This window comes from Seriola aureovittata, chromosome 15 (assembly GCF_021018895.1).
Source record: "Seriola aureovittata isolate HTS-2021-v1 ecotype China chromosome 15, ASM2101889v1, whole genome shotgun sequence".
NCBI classification, from domain to species: Eukaryota; Metazoa; Chordata; class Actinopteri; order Carangiformes; family Carangidae; genus Seriola; species Seriola aureovittata.
Window position 1 is genome coordinate 1,535,030 of NC_079378.1, and position 21,567 is coordinate 1,556,596.

General features: G+C 40.3%; 1 protein-coding gene and 11 non-coding genes across 12 annotated transcripts; 10 read left to right on the forward strand and 2 right to left on the reverse strand.

Annotated features, from left to right (window-relative positions):
* Positions 1-208: 208 nt before the first annotated feature.
* On the reverse strand, positions 209-280 carry trnae-cuc (transfer RNA glutamic acid (anticodon CUC)). Its single transcript has one exon. It is a non-coding gene; the product is annotated as a tRNA-Glu (tRNA).
* Positions 281-928: 648 nt separating this feature from the next.
* trnaw-cca (transfer RNA tryptophan (anticodon CCA)) lies at positions 929-1,000 on the forward strand. The gene has a single exon. It is a non-coding gene; the product is annotated as a tRNA-Trp (tRNA).
* A 1,055-nt stretch (positions 1,001-2,055) lies between these two features.
* ncf1 (neutrophil cytosolic factor 1) lies at positions 2,056-9,508 on the reverse strand. Its single transcript, XM_056396970.1, has 11 exons — positions 9,376-9,508; positions 9,153-9,233; positions 8,959-9,034; positions 7,225-7,390; positions 7,045-7,103; positions 6,801-6,923; positions 5,957-6,064; positions 5,759-5,876; positions 4,722-4,832; positions 3,462-3,637; positions 2,056-3,353 (listed from the first exon to the last, which is right to left on the reverse strand). The coding sequence occupies exons 1-11, from the start codon at positions 9,445-9,447 to the stop codon at positions 3,190-3,192; spliced, it is 1,254 nt and encodes a 417-aa protein (XP_056252945.1). The 5' UTR covers positions 9,448-9,508; the 3' UTR covers positions 2,056-3,189.
* A 2,003-nt stretch (positions 9,509-11,511) lies between these two features.
* On the forward strand, positions 11,512-11,584 carry trnav-aac (transfer RNA valine (anticodon AAC)). The gene has a single exon. It is a non-coding gene; the product is annotated as a tRNA-Val (tRNA).
* A 446-nt stretch (positions 11,585-12,030) lies between these two features.
* Positions 12,031-12,103, forward strand: trnav-cac (transfer RNA valine (anticodon CAC)). The gene has a single exon. It is a non-coding gene; the product is annotated as a tRNA-Val (tRNA).
* A 95-nt stretch (positions 12,104-12,198) lies between these two features.
* On the forward strand, positions 12,199-12,271 carry trnav-aac (transfer RNA valine (anticodon AAC)). The gene has a single exon. It is a non-coding gene; the product is annotated as a tRNA-Val (tRNA).
* A 1,229-nt stretch (positions 12,272-13,500) lies between these two features.
* trnav-aac (transfer RNA valine (anticodon AAC)) lies at positions 13,501-13,573 on the forward strand. Its single transcript has one exon. It is a non-coding gene; the product is annotated as a tRNA-Val (tRNA).
* An 85-nt stretch (positions 13,574-13,658) lies between these two features.
* trnav-cac (transfer RNA valine (anticodon CAC)) lies at positions 13,659-13,731 on the forward strand. The gene has a single exon. It is a non-coding gene; the product is annotated as a tRNA-Val (tRNA).
* A 95-nt stretch (positions 13,732-13,826) lies between these two features.
* On the forward strand, positions 13,827-13,899 carry trnav-aac (transfer RNA valine (anticodon AAC)). Its single transcript has one exon. It is a non-coding gene; the product is annotated as a tRNA-Val (tRNA).
* A 1,277-nt stretch (positions 13,900-15,176) lies between these two features.
* Positions 15,177-15,249, forward strand: trnav-cac (transfer RNA valine (anticodon CAC)). The gene has a single exon. It is a non-coding gene; the product is annotated as a tRNA-Val (tRNA).
* Positions 15,250-17,339: 2,090 nt separating this feature from the next.
* Positions 17,340-17,412, forward strand: trnav-cac (transfer RNA valine (anticodon CAC)). Its single transcript has one exon. It is a non-coding gene; the product is annotated as a tRNA-Val (tRNA).
* Positions 17,413-17,502: 90 nt separating this feature from the next.
* trnav-aac (transfer RNA valine (anticodon AAC)) lies at positions 17,503-17,575 on the forward strand. The gene has a single exon. It is a non-coding gene; the product is annotated as a tRNA-Val (tRNA).
* The last annotated feature ends 3,992 nt before the right edge of the window (positions 17,576-21,567 follow it).

A 21,567-nucleotide genomic window follows, 5' to 3' on the forward strand; every position in this document is an offset into this window, starting at 1 on the left:
GTTCTGGGTTGTTTTTTGTTTTTTTTTTTTTAGAACTGCAAGAAACATACTATACTTGGCCAACAGAGCTGACATGACTATTTATGGAACTGTTAATCTCCCGGGACTTTCACACGGAAGTCCCTAGAGTTTTTACTCAGAATGGAGCCAAAAACAAAGCAAAAAAAAAAGAGGGGAATTTGGGTGTATTGGTCAGGGAAAACAGTAGTTCCCTGACCGGGAATCGAACCCGGGCCGCGGCGGTGAGAGCGCCGAATCCTAACCACTAGACCACCAGGGAGAGTTAGCGATTGGGTCGATATAATGAAATATATATTGGCATCGACCCCGATCAGTGTTGCCTGATTATGAAGCGTGTATCTACAAATACAAATAAATCGGTTAGCCTTACCTCAGCGGATATGTGGTACACGGAACACACCACGTCGACTTCCTCCATTCGTCTCAGAAGCGGGAAACTCAGTTACTTTGTCATTAAGTTAGTTAGCTGACTAGCTAACGCTTATATCCTACAACTACCAGTCACTCGGTTACTGTGTCCTGAAGTAAAGTTTATTAACTGACTAGCTAACGTTAAAAATCTACAGCTACCGGAAACACGGTTAGTCAGTCCTGAAGTTAGTTAGCAGATTAGTTAACGTCAATAACCTACAACTATTGGTAACTCTTGTCACAGTTGCTGCGGGCAACAGTGTTGCCGCGTGCGTCTCCATACTTCTTCTGTGCCCGCGATATTTATTAGCATTAGCCTGTGTGGATTTTTCCCTTTTCACTCTTGTGATATTGTGATCACTAGTAATTAGTAATTACAACTAGTAATTGTTTTACCGCAGATATCTATAAAACATAATAGTAAACCAACGTAAACGGTATTTTTGTTGGAAGTCCTTCATATTCATATACAGATGCTTTACAATGATACTTACAGGACCTCGTGGCGCAACGGTAGCGCGTCTGACTCCAGATCAGAAGGTTGCGTGTTCAAATCACGTCGGGGTCAATACTTTTCGTTGTTTTTTTGCTAACATTTTTTATTATTAAATGCATATAGACATCATAATAAATACGTAAATGTTGGCAATTGATTGGAAATATATAAATATAATTATTTCAAAATGCCTATATAATTATTTGTAACTAATTCATAATTTATTTCTTTTGAGGCTGCAACTAATTATTGTTTTCATTATTGATTAATCTGGTGATTATTTTCTCAGACTATAAAATGTCAAAAATACAAAAAAAAAGAAAGATATTCAGTTTACTGTCACATATGACAAAGGTGCATAAATTTTAAGAAGCTGGAACTAGCAAATGTTTGTTAAGTTAAAACTTTTGTTTGACAAAATAACACATTTAAATCAATTTGGGCTCTAGTGAAAATACAATAAATACAATACAATAAATTCATTGATCAATAACAAAAATAGTCATTAATTGCAGTCCTGGGGTGGAGGCAGAAATCATATAGATATATGTAAAAAAGATTGTTTGTGTTTTGGCATTCTGCAAACAGCCAATCAGAGGTGAGAACTGCAACTGGTCTGATGTTAAAATCAACTTTTTGTCCTCAGCCTCATTTCTAACTGCGCTGCAGGTTTGTTGACGTCGATGCTTTTTAAAGACAGACCTACATTCTCTGTAACCTACTTCCGTCGTTTGTCCCACAAAACCTGGAAACCTTTGTCCACTGTTCAGGTAAGTGTTCTGGTCACATCTACGGCAGCCAGGAAGGCCAGAAGAGTCTAAGTCATTTTAACTAGTAAAAGTCAAGTTAAATATAATCCTTTCAGAGGAAGAGGAGACACTGCTAATAGCTTGAGAGTAATTCAATGGAACATTTAAAGGTGAATTGACCCACAGAAAATGAATCAGCAACTATTTTTTTTTTTTTTTCATTTTTTCTTTCTCTTCCTTTAATTCCTTAATTTTTTTTCTGTCATTTAATAGACTAACCTGTTCATCAATTAATTTCTCAGTTAATCGAGATACTAATCGGCAGACTCATCTATAATGTTACCGCCCTAGAAACATTAATTAATTAAATAATTCAGATAGAAAAGCTTAACATTTTGTTTTATTAATGAATACATTTATCAAGCAAATAAATAAAAACAAAGCTCTTGGAAATAAATCTTCCACACAGAAGTAATAAACAGAAAATTTAGTTTTTTTTTTTTTTTTCAGTACAACTATTTCCTCTCTTTGTGGTAGCTTCTTTCTCTCACAGTGCGAATGTGAACTTGGACAGTAGCAGCTACTGTAACAGCAAAGTAGAGCTCAATGCATCAGAACAAAGCAAAACAAGTCCAGAGTAAAACACAGGAAACTGTAACTAATTCACATTTCTGTCAGCAATGTGTTGTCTTCAGATTAATTCAAATTTTATTGAAGATTTCGGCATTAAAATATTAGTTATCTCAAATGTTATTTAGGTTAGTTAAAAGTTAAAAACTACTGTCACAAGATAAGGGGCCTAAAATAATGATCGTGACATCAAACATCCACACTGTGACGTGGTTAATCTAATGGCTGATGTTTTTCTTTGTAGAAGATTTGCACCTTTTTCGTGGCGTGTTTACCGCGCTGCACCACAGTGTTATTCTTGATTTGACCACCATGTGATGGATTATAGAAAACCTACCTCAAAGAATAACTCTGTTGATATTCTCTATATTTTTCTTCTGGTCAACAAATCCCATGAAAAAAAGAAAACAATAAGTTCTGTGTGTTTAACAAAGCCGGATGTCCATTTTTAATGATCCATTAAAAACACATCAGTGAGTCACACTGTGTCACTGGGTCACATGTTCCTTCATCATATGAACCCACTGTAGTTTATTTTGACTCAGTCCCCCCCCCCACAAACACACACACACACACACACACACACACACACACACAGACACACACACACTGTCCTGCTGCCACAAATACTCACTACAGCTCCAAATGTGAATTAATCCGCCGCTCAAAATAGTCCCCAAACTACTGCTCTAGTTTCTTGTTTTGTCTGTCCACAGAGGGGACGGAGGTGTCCAGAGACGGACGAACACATTATTGGTTTTGGTCTTTTTATGGGATTTGATAATAATAAGTAAAATATAGAATAATATCAGCCTTGTTTTATTTCCTGTATTAAAGCTCTCAGAAGGCTGCGACTTTACGAGGTGCGTTGAATATGCCGGGCTAGCTGGCGGAGCTTGAGCGTGACTTGTGGACGCTGACTTTCTTGCGGGTGTTGTCGGTGCAGCGTTCCAGGATGAGCTCTGCGCTCGGCCGCGGAGGGATGACCGGAGCCTCCCTCTTCACCTCGCTCTCCGAGCTGGAGCCGGACATCTCGGGGATGTTGTCTGCGGGTTAGAAAAATAAAACGATCAGGTTGTACGTCTACCCTTTAAACTCCGTTTGATCAAACTAAATGTGAATATGAGAATATGTTACGGCAGGTTTTTCGTTACCCTGGTTCTTCCTCTCCCTCAGCGGTGACTTTGCGGCGTTCTTGGAGTCCCTTTGCACCTGAGCGAGGCGGCCGCCCTTCTGCTCCAGGTACCGACGGCTGTTCCGGCGGTAGACGTCCTGGCTGAGCCGCCGGCGAGACCTGTTGTGGATACTCTTGGCGTTCCTGATGGTGGATCTAAGACGGAAGCAGGACACACAGAGCTGTAACGGTGAGTCGAGGTTGTGGCCAATAAAAGTTTGATCTATTGTTGCAGAGACCGACCCAATTCTTCACTGCTTCCTGAATTTTCCCTGTCTCTATGAACCATGTGTTTTCATCAGTCTGAACTATTTAATTTATATTCCTCCACACCGTCGAGAGCAGCAGCCATGTTGTTTTCAGGTTGTCTATACGTCCGTCCCATTCTCGTGGACACAATATCTCAGAAACACCTTGAAGGAATTTCTTCAAATTTGGCAAAAACCTTCACTTGGACTCAAAGATGAACGGATTAGATTTTGGTGCCTAAAGATCAAAGTTCACCAGATTCATTCACTAAGTTACTGAAGATGATGAAACTCCTTGTCCTTAAACTGGGACAGACATGTCCTCACTCTGAGAATGTTTGTCCAGCTAGGAGTGACTTCCTGCTGAATGAAGAGAAGCACATTACAACAACAGCAGGATTAACTGTGTTATTTACATTAGTTTAAACTAAAAACTGTCTGACTCCTGTGAAACGGATTCAAATTAATACTGGAAACTCATTTGGTAGAAAGACGGTGTTTAATCCATAATAAACACTTGTGCTTTCGTTCTAATTAAACCCAGCATGTTTATAAAACTGCAGATATAAATTAGTGTGTTTCAGTTGCAGCAAAGAGACATGAAATCACAAGCTGTGGTGTAACAGAGTGAGAGAGTGCATGACCACACACTTCCTCTTCGTCTGCAGTGACACAATAAAACACCAGAGTGGCAACAGAGGAACTACGTGCAAACCTGCACATCTCGGACTCTCCCCGTGTTCGCTCATTACAGTTAACAATTAACAAAAAACGTCCTCTCTCAAAAATGCTCTACAGGTTTTAGTTCTCCTGAACAGTTCTAACCGGACTAGTATGTACGTGTAATTTATTTTAATTCGTTTTAAATCACATTTAAAGTGGAAATCTATCTCCTTTAGATTATTATAGATGTAAAATTGGGCTGTAAATCATATATTTGCAGCCGTAAAGTGTGTGACAGAAAACATATGAATCCACTGTCTCTGACGAACCTGCGAGGTGGAGGTTTCTGTCCCTGCAGGTTCGTCCTGCCCGCCTCCCTCTCTTTCTTCCCGGCCTTCTGCAGGTACATGGAGGGGAAATGACCGGTTTCTTCTCCTTTCCTGCACAAAGCAGCATCAACAGGAAGTTCAAATTAATTGTAAATATTCACAGGAACTTGTAGGTACCGAGTAAAACATGTAAAAAGGTGCAAATGCAGGAATTAATTCTCATGAACTTCAGTAATGTGGATTTACAGATGTCAGTGTCCAACACTTTGATCCAGAGTCAAAGATCTTGACAAGAATCGACTGGATTTGGTTCAAACATTCATGGTCTCCAGAGGATGAATCCTAAAGTCTGTGACGATCATTTCACGTCACCTGGTACGTCAGTTCACACCTGGCTTTAAAAACCACTTGTGATTAGATTTCACTTCCTGCTTCATATACAAATAAACAGATATGTGTTGGGGCGAATGACTGCGCTGCTGCAGCTCTACAGATGTTTATTTATTCTGAAAACTTATGAGCAACAACTAGAAACGTCCAGTAGGAGTCAACAAAGGAGAAAGAAGGAGAAAGGTGAAGGAGGAGACAAAACTTTAAAGCTCCTACAGTGTAAAGGTCTGTGTCCATGTGTAGTGTGATTATAGATTATAGATCAGGTCTAGGTTCTATATTAATACTGTGAAAGTATCAAAGCCTCAGTCCACAGAGAAATGCACACAGCCTGTATTCAGAAACTGAGCCTTAAAACCAGCCGTCAGGACTTCTGGAACTTTGTGATGTCACAACAAAGCAGTCAGCCAATCAGAAGAGAGGCTCAGAACCTCCTCTCTTCTGATTGGCTGACTGACCTGTTGTTACTAGAGCTCCAGAGAGAAGCCTGAGAGAGGAGATGTAAAACTACACTGAGATGGTTTTTATATCTTCTGATGGATCAACACTTTAAATAAAACACAGAAGAAGAAGAAAATATGGAGCTTATATATATATGTGTGTGTGTGTGTGTGTGTGTGTGTGTGTGTGTGTGTGTGTGATCATACCTGACGACCCACCAGCCGTCCAGCAGCTTGTGAATGACCTCAATGGTTTCACCCAGCTCCAGAGAGATCTCGTCCTCCTGCTCGGCCTTGTAGGCGTTGGCGGTGACGTACAGCTCTCCTGCAGGGAAACAGAGAGCGCTGTTATAAACACACACACACAGGAAGGACTAACCTGAACACAACACGACACTATCTTACCTTCGTAGTCTGGCTCAGCGTCCTCGGGCTCCTCCGGTTTGTCCAGAGGCTCCAGGTAGGACGCGGGAACCCAGCCTCGTTTAGACTCGCACTGGCAGAACCACCAACCTGAACACGAGACCAGAACCACAGCGGCTCAAAACCAGGACAACACTAAAGCTCCAGTGCAAGTAAAAACTAAAACTACATCAGACAAGGTGAAAGGAGATCAGGTACAGAAGATAGATAGATAGATAGATATTAAGATAATTATCTTTAGTGCTGACTTTAGATTAGTGTTTTGCTCAAAGACACTTCAACATGTTTGACAGGAGCTGGGGATCAAACCTCTGACCCTGTGATGGTGAATCTGCTCTACCTGCCAAACTACAGCAGGAGGAGTCTGTAAAAACCCCACACCACGGTCAGATTGAATTTGAAGCTCCATAACTTCCTCTTCTTCTGTGTTTTACTTGAAGTGGTGAGCCAATCAGAAGAGAGGAGGCTCTGAGCCTCTCTTCTGATTGGCTGACTGTTTTCTGAGTGATCCAATAAAAATATAGCAGATTTCACTCAGAGAAACCAAATCCTGCAAGGTTTGGATGGTGGGTCCAGGTGGGCGGGGCTTGGTGACTGCTTTGTTGTGACATCACAAAGTTCCAGAAGTCCTGACGGCTGGTTTTAAGGCTCAGTTTCTGAATACAGGCTGTGTGCATTTCTCTGTGGACTGAGGCTTTGATACTTTCACAGTATTAATATAGAAGCTAGAGCTGATCTATAATCACACTACACATGGACACAGACCTTTACACTGGAGGAGCTTTTAAAATAAGGTTGTTGTTTAAACATTTATCTCTTCTCTCACCGTTCTGATTTTTCTCCACGATCTCCACCAGGTCGTCGGTGTGCAGGTTGATCTCGTGTTTGGACGTCTTGGTGAAGTCTGCAATCACTCTGTAGGTGTCCAGTATGATGGGACCCGAGATCTCTGACAGGTGAAACATCATCATCTCTTTTAATGTCATCGTTTACTTTTTCAAAATGTCCGCCTCGCTCCCAGTGGAAATGATCCTGTGTAGTGGGATAATCCAGTTTTAAATGTCTCTTACCGGCCACGTTTCCTTGGGCCAACTCCTTGGACCCTGCAGATGTCTTGTTTTTTTTCAGTCTGAGGAGGAAATGAAAATTTTTCTCAGCATCACTCCGTCCTGTCCAGTTCAACACAGCAGCTGTAGTGGAAGTGTGTGTGTGTGTGTGTGTGTGTGTGTGTGTGTGTGTGTGATACTGACGTGCTTGTGGCTCCTGGGTTTTCGTCCTCAGGTCGGACCTTGAAGAAGGCGGTGAGGTGTTTGCAGCGGGAGATGTGAGGCGGCAGGTTGATGAGCGAGTGGCAGTAGTCGGCCAAGGTGCTCTGTCTCGTCTCTGTCGACTTCTGGCTGTCGACCCACCGCGGCGCTGGCGACGCACAAAGTCAACGTGAACACACATCACGGTAAAAGACACAGTAGTGTAATAGAGCATCATTTGATGTATTAACGCTCCTTAAATCAAACATAAGTCAGTCAAATGAATGAAAAACACAAATATTTAAAAAAAAATTATTGTGTGAACAAGAAGTTTTAGTTTCTTCCATGACATCAAAGGTAAAAAAGGAGAAAGATTATTATATTATTAATTTAAGGTTATTAGATGTTCCTCTCCTGTGTTTCATTTGAAGTGTGGATCCATAAGAAAATATCTTCTCAGTGTAGTTTTACATCTCCCTCTGAGCTGAGTCACAACGACTTGATCTGATTCTCTTTCTCATGAACGTCATTAAAAGTCTCTTGTAGTAAAAATATAAAAATCTTATTAACAGAATCCAAACGATATCCCAGTACCTAAAATATGAAAAATTAAATTGCAGTTCAAAGTTATCAGTGATCAACATTCAACTGTTTTCATTCACTTTGTATGAATATTGTCAAAACACTGTTTGTTTTACTGTGAAATCTGTAAAGTTATGCTCATTAAACATCTGGTTTCTTCCATTTAATCAAATGCATCCACTTATTTGGAAGCAGTTTTTTGTCTTATTTGTCTAATCATGCTAAATGATTAACTTATTGAGGATCTCAGTGGTTGCTCTTTTCCAGTGTCCATATGTGAAGGTCAGGAGACGGACATGTGGAACTGTGTGTCGGCAAACGCTGCTGTTGCATCAGCTCTGAGGTTTGGCTGCTGCTTCTCCTTCTCCGCGTTGCTACATGTGTTTTGTAACGAAGGTTTCATAAGGAAAATGTGTAAAGTTTGAGTTCTGTTTTCATGAAAACTAGGTCGTGAACAGGAACAGAAAACGACCGGGTGGAAAACACAGACCTGCTAAACGCTCACGACACCTGGCTGACTGTGAAAAATGAAAGGAAGAAATGGTTTCACCTGAAGCTGGAAGAAAACTCAAACAATGTTCAAGCAAATCTTACAGCTGTTTTCTTTCATAATCGATTGATTGTTCAGTGAATAAAACGTCAGAAAATTGTATTCAACATATTTTTTTTTTAATCTGACCAACAGTCAAAAATGAGTTTACATCATATTATTATAAATAACAAATAATCACCTTTGAGAATCTGATTTATTTTTATTTTTTTTGTATTTTAGCTTAAAAATTTACTTTTTACTCAATTATCAAACTAGTTGATAATTAATTTTGTGCCATTTCCTCGTTCTTTGTTTCTGGTGGTGACTTGTTTGATCTCTGGTTGTGAGTTGAGCTTTGACGTAGTGATTTCAACCGTTCGCTTCAACAGACAGAGAAACGAGAAGCAGACCTGCCCACGTGTGTCTGACAAACACAGGTGTTTCCTGAGCATCACAGCACAGAGGAACTTTACCTGACAGGATGATCACTGACTTTAAAAAGGTCACTCATGTCTGCATCGTCTTTTTAACACCAGTCTGTGACTGTAACTTACTAACTTACTGAGCAGAATGACAACCAACAGAACCAGGATGTATAAAATCCCACCTGTTTTCTTTTTTACCTGGTAATGAAGGAATGATCCTGTCCCTCTTTTCTATTTGACCAGACTCGATGGGAAACATCTCCTTCAACGATTTCTGTCGCCAAAATAAAAACAAAACAAAAAAGCTGCATTTTATTTTAGTTTTACTTGTTTAGTTTTACTTCTTTCACAGGAGGAGCAGAGCTTTTATTTTGTAGTGCAGAGGAACTCACGTGAAAGGTGTGGATCTCAGGGTACGTCCTGTAGATGAGCTTCTCGGAGAGGTCGCTCCATTTCACCATCAGCAGGTAGACCTGCACACAGAGACAGAGCAGCAGGGTGAGACCGAGCGTTTCCCAGCAACAGATCCTCGACTTCAGCTTCGGCCATTGTGAAGCTGTAGCGAGGATCTGAAGCTGACGGAGCCGTTTGCAGAGCGAGTGCTTCGAGCCTTACGTAGTGCTGACTCGGGACTTCTCGTTTCTCGAAGCCCAGCAGCTCCACATGTCTGACGTAGATCTGCTCCATGCTGAGATACAGAGGACAGACAGAGTCCAACTGAGGGAGTCAGGCAGCAGCCCAGAGGCTTATATACTCTCTCTCTCCCTCTCTCTCTCTCTGTGTGGGTGGGTACAGTACCATGAATCTACCACAAGAATTAGTTCCTCTTTACGTTTATTTACAGAGAAAAAGAAAATAGGAAGTACTGTCAACTGTTATAATAATAACCATAATAATAATCATACAAATAAAGTTTTTGAAACCAAAATAGTAAAACATTCTGTCATTGTTTTACTTATAGATGATATTATAGTGAAAATAAATGAATCCCCTTTTTGCCCAGGGCCCCTGGAGGTCCCAGAGAACCAGTGTTATACGGTGTAAGTAGTAAGTATGTCGTGTTTGTAGTAGTATTACTTAAAACAGATGTATCAGCTGTAGTATTACTGCTTTATTAGCACTGCTTAGTGATGGTGGTGTTAGCAGTGAGAGAAGAGGTACTTTAACTGCGGTAAACTTAGAAGTACTGTCAGTACTTGTGGTTTTCCTAGAGCTAGTAATATTCCAGTCAGCAACAGAGGGCGTTAAACAAGATTAGATAATAAGTTCTAATAGTTATATTTTATGTATAAGTAGTTTATATGGGTTGTTTGAAGATTAATATTCTATATAAAACATAAAATTTGTTTATTTAATATGTGGATTAAACTACCCAGCAGTATATAAAAAATAATAAACATTAAAATTCTGCTTAACCATAAAAAAAAAATCAGTGATTATATAATAATCCAATAATATAATCTACAAAAACATTTGATATTTGATATATAAACGTATATAAAAGTCAAGAATGAGGCAAATTTATAAAGGAGATAGTGGAGAGAAGTTCAAAACCAGAAACCAGAAAAATGATTTCTACTACTTGATATTTCACTGTTTATGATATTGAGCTCATTTGTTGATAAAAGTTGTGTTGGTCAAATAGTTTTGAATTATTCTGTGTGTTTGTCTGACAGACATTTTCTTTAATTATCAAGTGATATTGAAAAAAAGACTTTAACAGTCACTCCATTACCTAAATTGTTACAAATTATTCTTCCGTCAATCATCTAATCAATTAGTCGATTGAGTAAACAATGAAACTAGAGACAACAAATTGTCAGAGAAGAAGAAGTGTTTGTGTAAAATGATGAATGCAGTGTACAAGTCATAATGAACCTGCAGATTGTTTTTCATCACCTGCGTTCAGCTTTTTCCAGGGTGGCATTTCTCCTTAATGGTTTTTCCTTCCTGAAAATAAACGAAAAATAAATAAATAAATAAACAAAATGGTCAGAACTGGAGAAATATTACAAGTGAAGAATTTCCCTCTGAGCGGTTTCACAACTGACCAAAAGGGGAATCAACCGGATGAATTCATGTGGCCTGTTCACACTAACAGACATGAAAACATACATTATTTTCTACATCTCTCTAGCAACTGATTTATTGTGTCACTCGTGGGCTTTCAGAGGGGCTTTCAGCTAAACTTGTAATTTCCTAAAACTTGTGCAAGGAGGAACAAAAACAGCATGAAAAGAAACACAAGCAAACCCATGTGTGATACTTCCTCAGACAGGAGGCATGTGATGCATTTAGATTTATTTATGTGTTTCTATTAAACACCACCAACGCTGATGAGTGACGGATTGGATTTTTTATTTGAAAGTATTATATAGTATATATAGTATAAGTGATTTTGAAGTAACTGAAGAGCTGATTAAATACTAGATGTAAAAATCTGCAGTAGCCTATGTGCGATGTTTTTGCAGTGAAGGTGTTTATTTTTGGAGAAAGCAGATGACTGGACATACAGATTACTGTCACTGACAGCAGCAAATGACTCACAGCTCCTATTTCTACATCCAAAACCACACGCACGTGTTGCCTGGTGTGTGTATTAAATAAAATTCTAGCTACTACAAACTCTGTTTAAAGATTTATCTGGAATTAAACAAACGTTACAAAGCTCGACATGTTTTCTCAATTTTGTATGTGCAACAAACATTTAAAAAGGTTTAAAAACGATTACGTCATGTTTATGTTGCAACAGTTTCCGTAGTGTAGTGGTTATCACGTTCGCCTAACACGCGAAAGGTCCCCGGTTCGAGACCGGGCGGAAACATTATTGCTAGAAATGAGAAGTAGACGGTGATTATGGGATTTCCGATGCTTCGTTGGGGCAGAAAACTTCACATTTTAACAAAAATACACTTGACTTGTATATATATATATATATAATATAGCATCAACAAGACTAATTTAATTAATTACATGTACCAAGAAATGAACATGAAAACATGTTGAAACATTAATGTTGAGAGATGGAGTAATACACAATGTATTAGTTTACTACATGGTACATTCAAGCTAGCAATTGAGCTAAAAATGTAGCTTAACACACACAATGACTTCTCTTTCCTCTTCCGTGGAGAACAATAACAGAAGTGGACAGGTACAGGCAGCTCGGCCCTGAGGCAAACAGCAGTACAGAAGTCGACTAAGAAGCAGATGGTTCGCTCACTTTCATTGAATTTGTAAAAACATTACGTCATCATTTCGATTAGCACAGTTTCCGTAGTGTAGTGGTTATCACGTTCGCCTCACACGCGAAAGGTCCCCGGTTCGAAACCGGGCGGAAACAATAGGTTTTGTCGACCGTGCTAATTCAATTCTTTATTAATTACTAATATCGCTCAACAAGGTTCCGTCTATTTCCCCGACCGCCTGAAATGTGTAGTTTCCGTAGTGTAGTGGTTATCACGTTCGCCTAACACGCGAAAGGTCCCCGGTTCGAGACCGGGCGGAAACATTATTGCGAGAAGTAGATGGTGATTATGGGATTTCTGATGCCTGATTGGGGCCGATGTGTCTCACATGTAGCAGTGTTGTTGAGCTACACAGAGGCTTTAACAAAAATACACTTGATTTGTATAGCATCAACAAGACTAATTTAATTAATTACATGTAAAAAAAATGTAGCTTAACACACACAATGACGCCGCTTACTTGATGTGAGACTGGTCCAACTTTCTGGTGTGGAGACCCAGGTATTTAACCTCTTGTGGGCGTTCACAAGGCTGATGATGTCACTGGTTCCCTTTTGTGCTCCAAGTGTCAACGACAGTCGTTTGCATGACTGTCGTTGGTGGAAAGTTGGTTTCGACTTCGTTAGTGCTCTATTGTGTTATAACGACAGTCGTTGGAGTCACTCGCCACTTGTGAACAGTTGTTATTCTTTGAGGCTAGATTGTTGAATCTCCTGGGAAGGGATGAAAGGGCAGCATTGTAAATTGGAGATAGGTGGTGTCTGAGACCTCCTCCCCTGTTGAGGGATGGTTTCTCTACTTTAACATAGATGGCCCCTTTTACTCCTCTTTCGAACCAACTGTCAAAGTGAGTTGACATTTTGATGAAGACGAGAGGTAGCTAACAAGCTAATTAGCTGCGACGAGCCAACGGAAACACTCTTGTACAGTGTCACACTCAAATATGTCCCCTGGCCAACTTAAACTAGGAACAACAATCCTATTGTTACATCTTTTCTTTTTTTGTTTTGAAGTTAAGTCCCTTTTTCTCTTCTTGAACATATCCCACATATGACCATCAGACTTAGTCTTAGAAATAATAAAGTGCATTTCCATCATCATCAGGGAATATTAATTAGGAATAACATTTGGAACAAATAAATCCCAAATATCCTCAGTGGATTCCTGTGCAACTCGACTAATTTAATTAATTACATGTACCAAGAAATGAACATGAAAACATGTTGAAACATTAATGTTGAGAGATGGAGTAATACACAATGTATTAGTTTACTACATGGTACATTCAAGCTAGCAATTGAGCTAAAAATGTAGCTTAACACACACAATGACTTCTCTTTCCTCTTCCGTGGAGAACAATAACAGAAGGGGACAGGTACAGGCAGCTCGGCCCTGAGGCAAACAGCAGTACAGAAGTCGACTAAGAAGCAGTTGGTTCGCTCATTTTCATTGAATTTGTAAAAAAAATTACGTCATCATTTCGTTTAACACTGTTTCCGTAGTGTAGTGGTTATCACGTTCGCCTAACACGCGAAAGGTCCCCGGTTCGAAACCGGGCGGAAACAATAGGTTTTGTCGACGTGCTAATTCTTTATTAATTACTAATATCGCTCTAATTTCCGCTATTTCCCCGACTGCAAGAAGTGTGTAGTTTCCGTAGTGTAGTGGTTATCACGTTCGCCTCACACGCGAAAGGTCCCCGGTTCGAAACCGGGCGGAAACAATAGGTTTTGTCGACCGTGCTAATTCAATTCTTTATTAATTACTAATATCGCTCAACAAGGTTCCGTCTATTTCCCCGACCGCCAGAAATGTGTAGTTTCCGTAGTGTAGTGGTTATCACGTTCGCCTAACACGCGAAAGGTCCCCGGTTCGAGACCGGGCGGAAACAATATTGCGAGAAGTAGATGGTGATTATGGGATTTCTGATGCCTGATTGGGGCCGATGTGTCTCACATGTACCAGTGTTGTTGAACTACACAGAGGTTTTAACAAAAATACACTTGATTTGTATAGCATCAACAAGACTAATTTAATTAATTACATGTAAAAAAAATGTAGCTACTTGATGTGAGAGTGGTCCAACTTTCTGGTGTGGAGACCCAGGTATTTAACCTCTTGTGGGCGTTCACAAGGCTGATGATGTCACTGGTTCCCTTTTGTGCTCCAAGTGTCAACGACAGTCATGCAAACGACTGTCGTTGGTGGAAAGTTGGTTTCGACTTCGTTAGTGCTCTATTGTGTTATAACGACAGTCGTTGGAGTCACTCGCCACTTGTGAACAGTTGTTATTCTTTGAGGCTAGATTGTTGAATCTCCTGGGAAGGGATGAAAGGGCAGCATTGTAAATTGGAGATAGGTGGTGTCTGAGACCTCCTCCCCTGTTGAGGGATGGTTTCTCTATTTTAACATAGATGGCCCCTTTTACTCCTCTTTCGAACCAACTGTCCTCTCTGTCTAGGATGTGAATATTTCTACGATTTACTGGCACTACGTCCGTGTGAGTCTTAACTAGCCTACCGTTAGCTCACCTGTTCTGTCCCGGCTTGAGCCTCACTTGGCGTTTATCTGGTCAACGCTGCCTGAGTTCTTGTCCACAATGTGGACGGTAGGACATACATCTTGTCCGTATGTGTCATACTGACAATAAAGTTATAAGTAAGCATGGATATGGTCCATTCTGTATGGTTTAGTGTTAAGACAAATGGAACAGAGTGAAACATGGTGGCAGCGGTGTCAAAGTGACTTGACATTTTGATGAAGACGAGAGGTAGCTAACAAGCTAATTAGCTGCGACGAGCCAACGGAAACACTCTTGTACAGTGTCACACTCAAATATGTCCCCTGGCCAACTTAAACTAGGAACAACAATCCTATTGTTACATCTTTTCTTTTTTGTTTTGAAGTTAAGTCCCTTTTTCTCTTCTTGAACATATCCCACATATGACCATCAGACTTAGTCTTAGAAATAATAAAGTGCATTTCCATCATCATCAGGGAATATTAATTAGGAATAACATTTGGAACAAATAAATCAAAATATCCTCAGTGGATTCCTGTGCAACTCGGCTAATTTGTACCAAGAAATTAACATGAAAACATTCATTAACAAAAACTCATTTTCATTGAATATGTAAAAAAAATTACGTCATCATTACGATTAGCCCAGTTTCCGTAGTGTAGTGGTTATAACGTTCGCCTCACACGCGAAAGGTCCCCGGTTCGAAACCGGGCGGAAACAATAGGTTTTGTCGACCGTGCTAATTCAATGCTTTATTAATTACTAATATCGCTCAACAAGCTTCCCGCTATTTCCCCGACTTCCAGAAATGGAAGTCTGGATACTACTGGATGAGTACATGATTTATTTCCAGTGTTCAAAAGTCACCCTGATCATATTCTGGTTTTGAGAAATGTCTTGATATAAAAGACTCTGATATAAAACAATGTCACATCCCTCCATCATGTATTATGTGGGAAATATCTCATATTCTGTCTTGTTTTTTTTTATAAAACAAGAGGCAACATGTCTTCAAACTGGCATTTAAAGGGTTAAAATCCTGAAAACTAATAAACATTTGGTAGGTTTGAGCAGAACTGAAGTGGTTTAAGAGATTTATGCAAAAAAAGCAGAAAAAAATATTGATATATGATGATTTTATAGCATTTTCTTTGTGTGTCCTTTTTTGGACGCGAGGAGCCCCAGAGGGAACAAAATGTGTTACCAGTGTATAATAGACCTGTAACAGTAACTGACATTAGATTTTTAAAATATGTAAAAAAAAGACACTTTCTTGCAGAAATCCATACCTTCAGCTGTAACACAGCCAAAATGATCAGCAAATCAAAAAAGGAAAGTAAAGAAAACGGCTAATGTAAAGCTAGCAGAGCTTGGAGAGTTGGTTATCTGGTTGCTAGGCGCACGCAGGCACGCACACAGGTCAGGAGCTGCCGTTGCCATGGCAATGTGAAAATCTGCCCGGAATTTGGCTTCTACATGGCTTCAAAACAACTGCAAATTATGAGAAAACCGTTACTTCTTTTCATAAACCGAAAAGACCGTGCCAGACACTGAAGCCAGAAGTTTCTACAGTCTCTATTTTATTCAGATATTCCTTAAAATGAGTGAGTAAGCTCAGTGCGAAGACAGAGAGAGATTCTTTTGAAAGAAAAAGACGATTACATTAGGTGTCAATGAGAGTGAGACAGGTATTGCTGCCGGACTCGGCACCCCCGTTTAAATTTTGTGCAGACCCTGCCTGTCAAAGTTACATTTTATGAATCCCAACAACTATGTCTACATTTTCAGAAAGAATTATTTGTCTCCTTTTTACGGTTTGGCCGCGAGCTCGAGTTAAAAATAAAAATAAAGGTTATTTTTTACTGCTTCACGCACTCTAGCCAACTGACGCTTTCACTCTAACTTTGAAGAGAAAGTGATTTGCACTCCTCCTTTGAGTGCTCACAGTTTGAAAAGTTTACATGTTATATAAAAACAGTTCCCGTCTTTTTGAGAGAGCAGAAGTTTTCCTCCGTTTTACAGTTTGAATCACATTTCTACGTGCAGGTATGAGAGAGCTGGGTGACTCAGAAAAAAGGTGCAATTTTGTCGAAAAAAGGTGGGTTTCTAAAGAAAATTCCAATGCATTTCTAATGCATTATTTATTCCCAGTTTTTTGGGAATAACTTTGGGAAAAATTGGAATTTTAACACCAAAAGTCATGGCACCCCTTTCGGGATCAAGACGCACGTTTTGATGTATATATTACCAGGGTTTTCTCAAAGCTGTGGGACGAGTTACGCGCCGAAATTTGGCGGAAGAATAATAAACCCGAAACAGAAGATTAATACATGCCTCGGGGCTCTAGCTGTAGACGAGCCAACGGAAACACTCTTGTACAGTGTCACACTCAAATATGTCCCCTGGCCAACTTAAACTAGGAACAACAATCCTATTGTTACATCTTTTCTTTTTTTGTTTTGAAGTTAAGTCCCTTTTTCTCTTCTTGAACATATCCCACATATGACCATCAGACTTAGTCTTAGAAATAATAAAGTGCATTTCCATCATCATCAGGGAATATTAATTAGGAATAACATTTGCGAGAAGTAGATGGTGATTATGGGATTTCTGATGCCTGATTGGGGCTGATGTGTCTCACATGTAGCAGTGTTGTTAAAAACTTCACTTAGGTTTTAACAAAAATACACTTGATTTGTATAGCATCAACAAGACTAATTTAATTAATTACATGTAAAAAAGATGTAAAGTTGGTTGGCTCATTTTCATTGAATTTGTAAAAAAATTACGTCATCATTTCAATTAGCACAGTTTCCGTAGTGTAGTGGTTATCACGTTCGCCTCACACGCGAAAGGTCCCCGGTTCGAGACCGGGCGGAAACAATAGGTTTTGTCGACCGTGCTAATTCTTTATTAATTACTAATATCGCTCAACAAGGTTTCCGATATTTCCACGACCGCCAGATGTGTGTAGTTTCCGTAGTGTAGTGGTTATCACGTTCGCCTAACACGCGAAAGGTCCCCGGTTCGAGACCGGGCGGAAACATTATTGCGAGAAGTAGATGGTGATTATGGGATTTCTGATGCCTGATTGGGGCCGATGTGTCTCACATGTACCAGTGTTGTTGAACTACACAGAGGTTTTAACAAAAATACACTTGATTTGTATAGCACAGGGGTCGGCAACCCAAAATGTTGAAAGAGCCATATTGGACCAAAAAAACAAAAAAACAATATGTCTGGAGCCGCAAAAAATTAAAAGCCTTATATAAGCCTTATAATGAAGGCAACACATGCTGTATGTATCTATAGTAGCTATATTAGCCTACTATCAAAATGACTAAGTTGGCTACAAATACATAATGAGCCTTCATGATTAAATGTTTATTTTCCCTGCAGTGCATCCTGTAGAGAATGACGCACCACGTGACTACTCTGTTGTGCGATGCCGCCTCAAGTTTAACTTCATTACAATATTAATGAATTATGTTTCATTGCTTTGATGAAATTAAAGAAATGCAATAAAGAAATTAGATTTTTGATATTTTTATTTTGAGGATTCGAAAAAACAACAACAAAATGGAACGTGCATAACGTGCCCCTTATCTGGGCAACTGAGTGCAATAAAACGCAGCCTGCATTTATAAAAATAAAACATCAGCCTTTTGAAAAGGTAAAGTATATACAATCAAATTAATACAGTTAAAGTTTGACGTCTGTGCAAATGCCAAGCAAGTCAGTGCAAGGGTAAAACGCAGCAGCATCCTCTTCTCTTTTGACACGCAACCAACGCAGCTATCCTCGGACCTGAGCAACAAAATACAATAATATCCCTTAGTGTCATTCCAAATATATACTGACAAAAATCAGAAATCACTTATATATCACTTATAAAAACAGCCACTTTGTTACTAAATATGTGCCTATGACAGGATTGTGTTCTTACCCGTTTAATGTGACTTCTGTTTTCGGACATCACTGGTCAGCTTCTCAACATCGGGCACGTAAGATGTAACTTTAATCTTGACGCAGGACTGCAAGCTCTCATCTGTGAGGCGGGTGCGATATTTTGATTTGATGTAGTTCATGTTTGAGAATATCTGCTCGCACAGGTATGTTGATCCAAAGATGGATAATACTCCAAATGCATACGTCTTCATGTTCCTATAACTGTCAGGAAGAGCATTCCATGTGTCATAGACAAGTTTCTCGGGTGTTGGGAGGCTTTCAATTTCGCTCCATTTGTGGCTTTGGGCAAGCTGGGCTTTCTGGCGAGTGACGTCTTCAAGCTCGGCTGTCAGACGTTTGAATTTGGACACCCATAAATCTTTGTCGGCTATATCAGCCATTTCCATCTCAAGGTCAGCTTGATTTACTCCTGGGAATGTGCTCAACAAGGACGGGTCAATCTCCAGGGGTGTGACAGGGAAAGACAGTGTCATTTTTTCCTTTCGGAACTCGCAAAATCTGCTCCCAAATGCAGTTTGCATATCAACGATCGCACCTTGCAAATAATCACCGTTGAGTGTGTGATCGTGATGGGCTTCTTTGAATTCTCTCAGGGAGGGGAAGTGGGAGAGCGTGCCTCGCTGTACATCTCTGGCAAAGACAGTCAGCTTGCGCTCGAATGACAGAACAGCTTCCAGCATTTGCAGTGCAGTGTTTCCTCGCCCCTGCAGACTTTCATTCAGCTTGTTTAGGTGGCTTGTCATATCCACCATAAAGTGCAGTTTTTCGAGCCACTCGGTATCTTCCAGTTGCGGGTAGTTCAGGTCTTTGCTTTTCAGGAATGTTTTCACGTGCTCTAAACAAGCGACAAAGCGGCGCAAAACCTCACCCCTGGACAGCCATCGGACTTTGTTGTGTAGCAGGAGATCGGAATATTCGCTGTCAACTTCATCAAGCAATGCACGGAACTGACGATGGTTCAATGCTTTTGCAATTATCTTGTTCACCATCTCGATCACAAGGTTCATCACCGCCATACACTCCGATGGGAATGTTTGTGCACACAGTGCCTCTTGATGCAAGATGCAGTGGAATGCAAGCAGATTTCGATCCAATGCTTTCTGTAGCAAAGTCACAAACCCCCTTTTTGATCCTCTCATGCTGGGTGCCCCATCTGTAGCCACTGAAATCAGGTGGTTGGTGTTTATTCCATTGTCATTTAAACACTTCAGCACAGCCTCACATATGTCCTCCCCCCGTGTTTGGCCTTTCAGTGGTATTAATTGGATCATTTCTTCTTGCGGCCCATCGGAGTTCACATACCTGCATAAAAGCGCAGTCTGTTCAATATCGATCACATCACAGGACTCATCACAGGCAATTGAGTATGCTGGCGCTGAATTAATGTCCTTGATTTGCTGATCGGTGATGTTGGCTGCCATTTTAATGGCCCTTTCCTTCACTGTCTTAGCGGAGAGAGGCATGTCTTTAATTTTCTGTATTATCTCGGTTTTGTTTTTGAAGTCTGCAAATAGGTGTTCTGATATGTTGATGAATGACTCCTTCATGTAGTCACCATCTGTGAACGGTTTTCCACGTTTTATTATCTCCCGGGTTGCAACAAAACTTGCAGCAGTAGTGGAGTTTGGAGATGCAATCCACTTCTTAAATCTATTTTTGCGCTCCTCTAATTTCTCCAGAAGTAATGCAATAGCACTTTTTCTCTCACTCCCAACTGGGTACTCGGCTGCAAATGTAGCATGCCTTCCCTGGAAATGTCTTTCCACATTGCTTTTTTTGTTATTTGCCAACTTCTCGCCACAGAGCAAACATTCAGGCAATCCTTCGGCATTGGCAATGAATGCAAATAATTCGGTCCAAGAAACGTTGAATCCTCTGTTCTCCTCAGTTATTTTTCTCTTTTTCACTTTGGGATCCATGGCCCATCACACAACCGCCGGTTTGTTTACAACAGCCACCTGCCTGGCATCCCGCCCTGCTTATAGAAACATGTGTCGCAGGCTATGACGCAAATCTTCGTTGACAGAAATGTTGAAATTTAATTTTTATTCTACACATTTTTACAGCATTGGAAAACGTTAAGAATGTTTGTCCTCCTACAGAAACCATATTAAAACAAAAATATATTTCCCTCCCCCATCTTTTTCCATTTTCAAACATTTTTGAAAAAGCTCCAGGGAGCCACTAGGGCGGCGCTAAAGAGCCGCATGCGGCTCTAGAGCCGCGGGTTGCCGACCCCCGGTATAGCATCAACAAGACTAATTTAATTAATTACATGTAATAAAATGTAGCTACTTGATGTGAGACTGGTCCAACTTTCTGGTGTGGAGACCCAGGTATTTAACCTCTTGTGGGCGTTCACAAGGCTGATGATGTCACTGGTTCCCTTTTGTGCTCCAAGTGTCAACGACAGTCGTTTGCATGACTGTCGTTGGTGGAAAGTTGGTTTCGACTTCGTTAGTTCTCTATTGTGTTATAGTTAATAGGAGTTAGTGAATTTCAAGTTAGTTTATTTTACAAATATGTACGTAATGAGAGCTTGTGTTTGTGCCTTACACTGCATGAGTCACTAAAGGAAACATTAGCTCAGAGTCCAGAATCAGCTGTTGACTGGAGATTTTATTAAGCTGTAAACCAGGCATGTCCAAAGTCCGGCCCAGGGGCCAATCGCGGCCATGTTAAAGTTTTCACCGGCCTGCAGCCTCTGTCATAAAATCAATAATATGCGGCCCGCCAGCACTGTTGACCACAGTATAAAATACACGCGTACAAAAAAAGCTATTTTACATTTTACCAGAAGATGGCAGTAGACCTGTGGCCGCACTCTCGCCGCCGTGACCCTTGTATGATCCTTTCAGCCCATTTCTGACATGCCGACTGTTTTTTCGAGGATTTTGGAGATGAAGGGTAGATTGTTGTTGGAGTGGGACCAAACAACTCGCAGAGAGTGGATTCAAACGAGCTGGAGACGGGCACAGACACCGGCGAGACTTTCCACTTGTCGCGGTAAATTATCGCGAGACCTCCTTTCCGACCGGAGCCACGGGGTTGACAGATGTAAACAAACCC

Excerpts from the sequence above, each read along its gene's own strand:
- ncf1 (XM_056396970.1), bottom strand. The coding sequence starts at position 9,447 with ATGGAGCAGATCTACGTCAGACATGTGGAGCTGCTGGGCTTCGAGAAA. Across the intron at positions 7,391-8,958 it reads GATCATTCCTTCATTACCAG|CGCCGCGGTGGGTCGACAGC; the intron begins GTAAAAAAGAAA and ends GTGCGTCGCCAG. Across the intron at positions 6,065-6,800 it reads CGTGGAGAAAAATCAGAACG|GTTGGTGGTTCTGCCAGTGC; the intron begins GTGAGAGAAGAG and ends TCTCGTGTTCAG.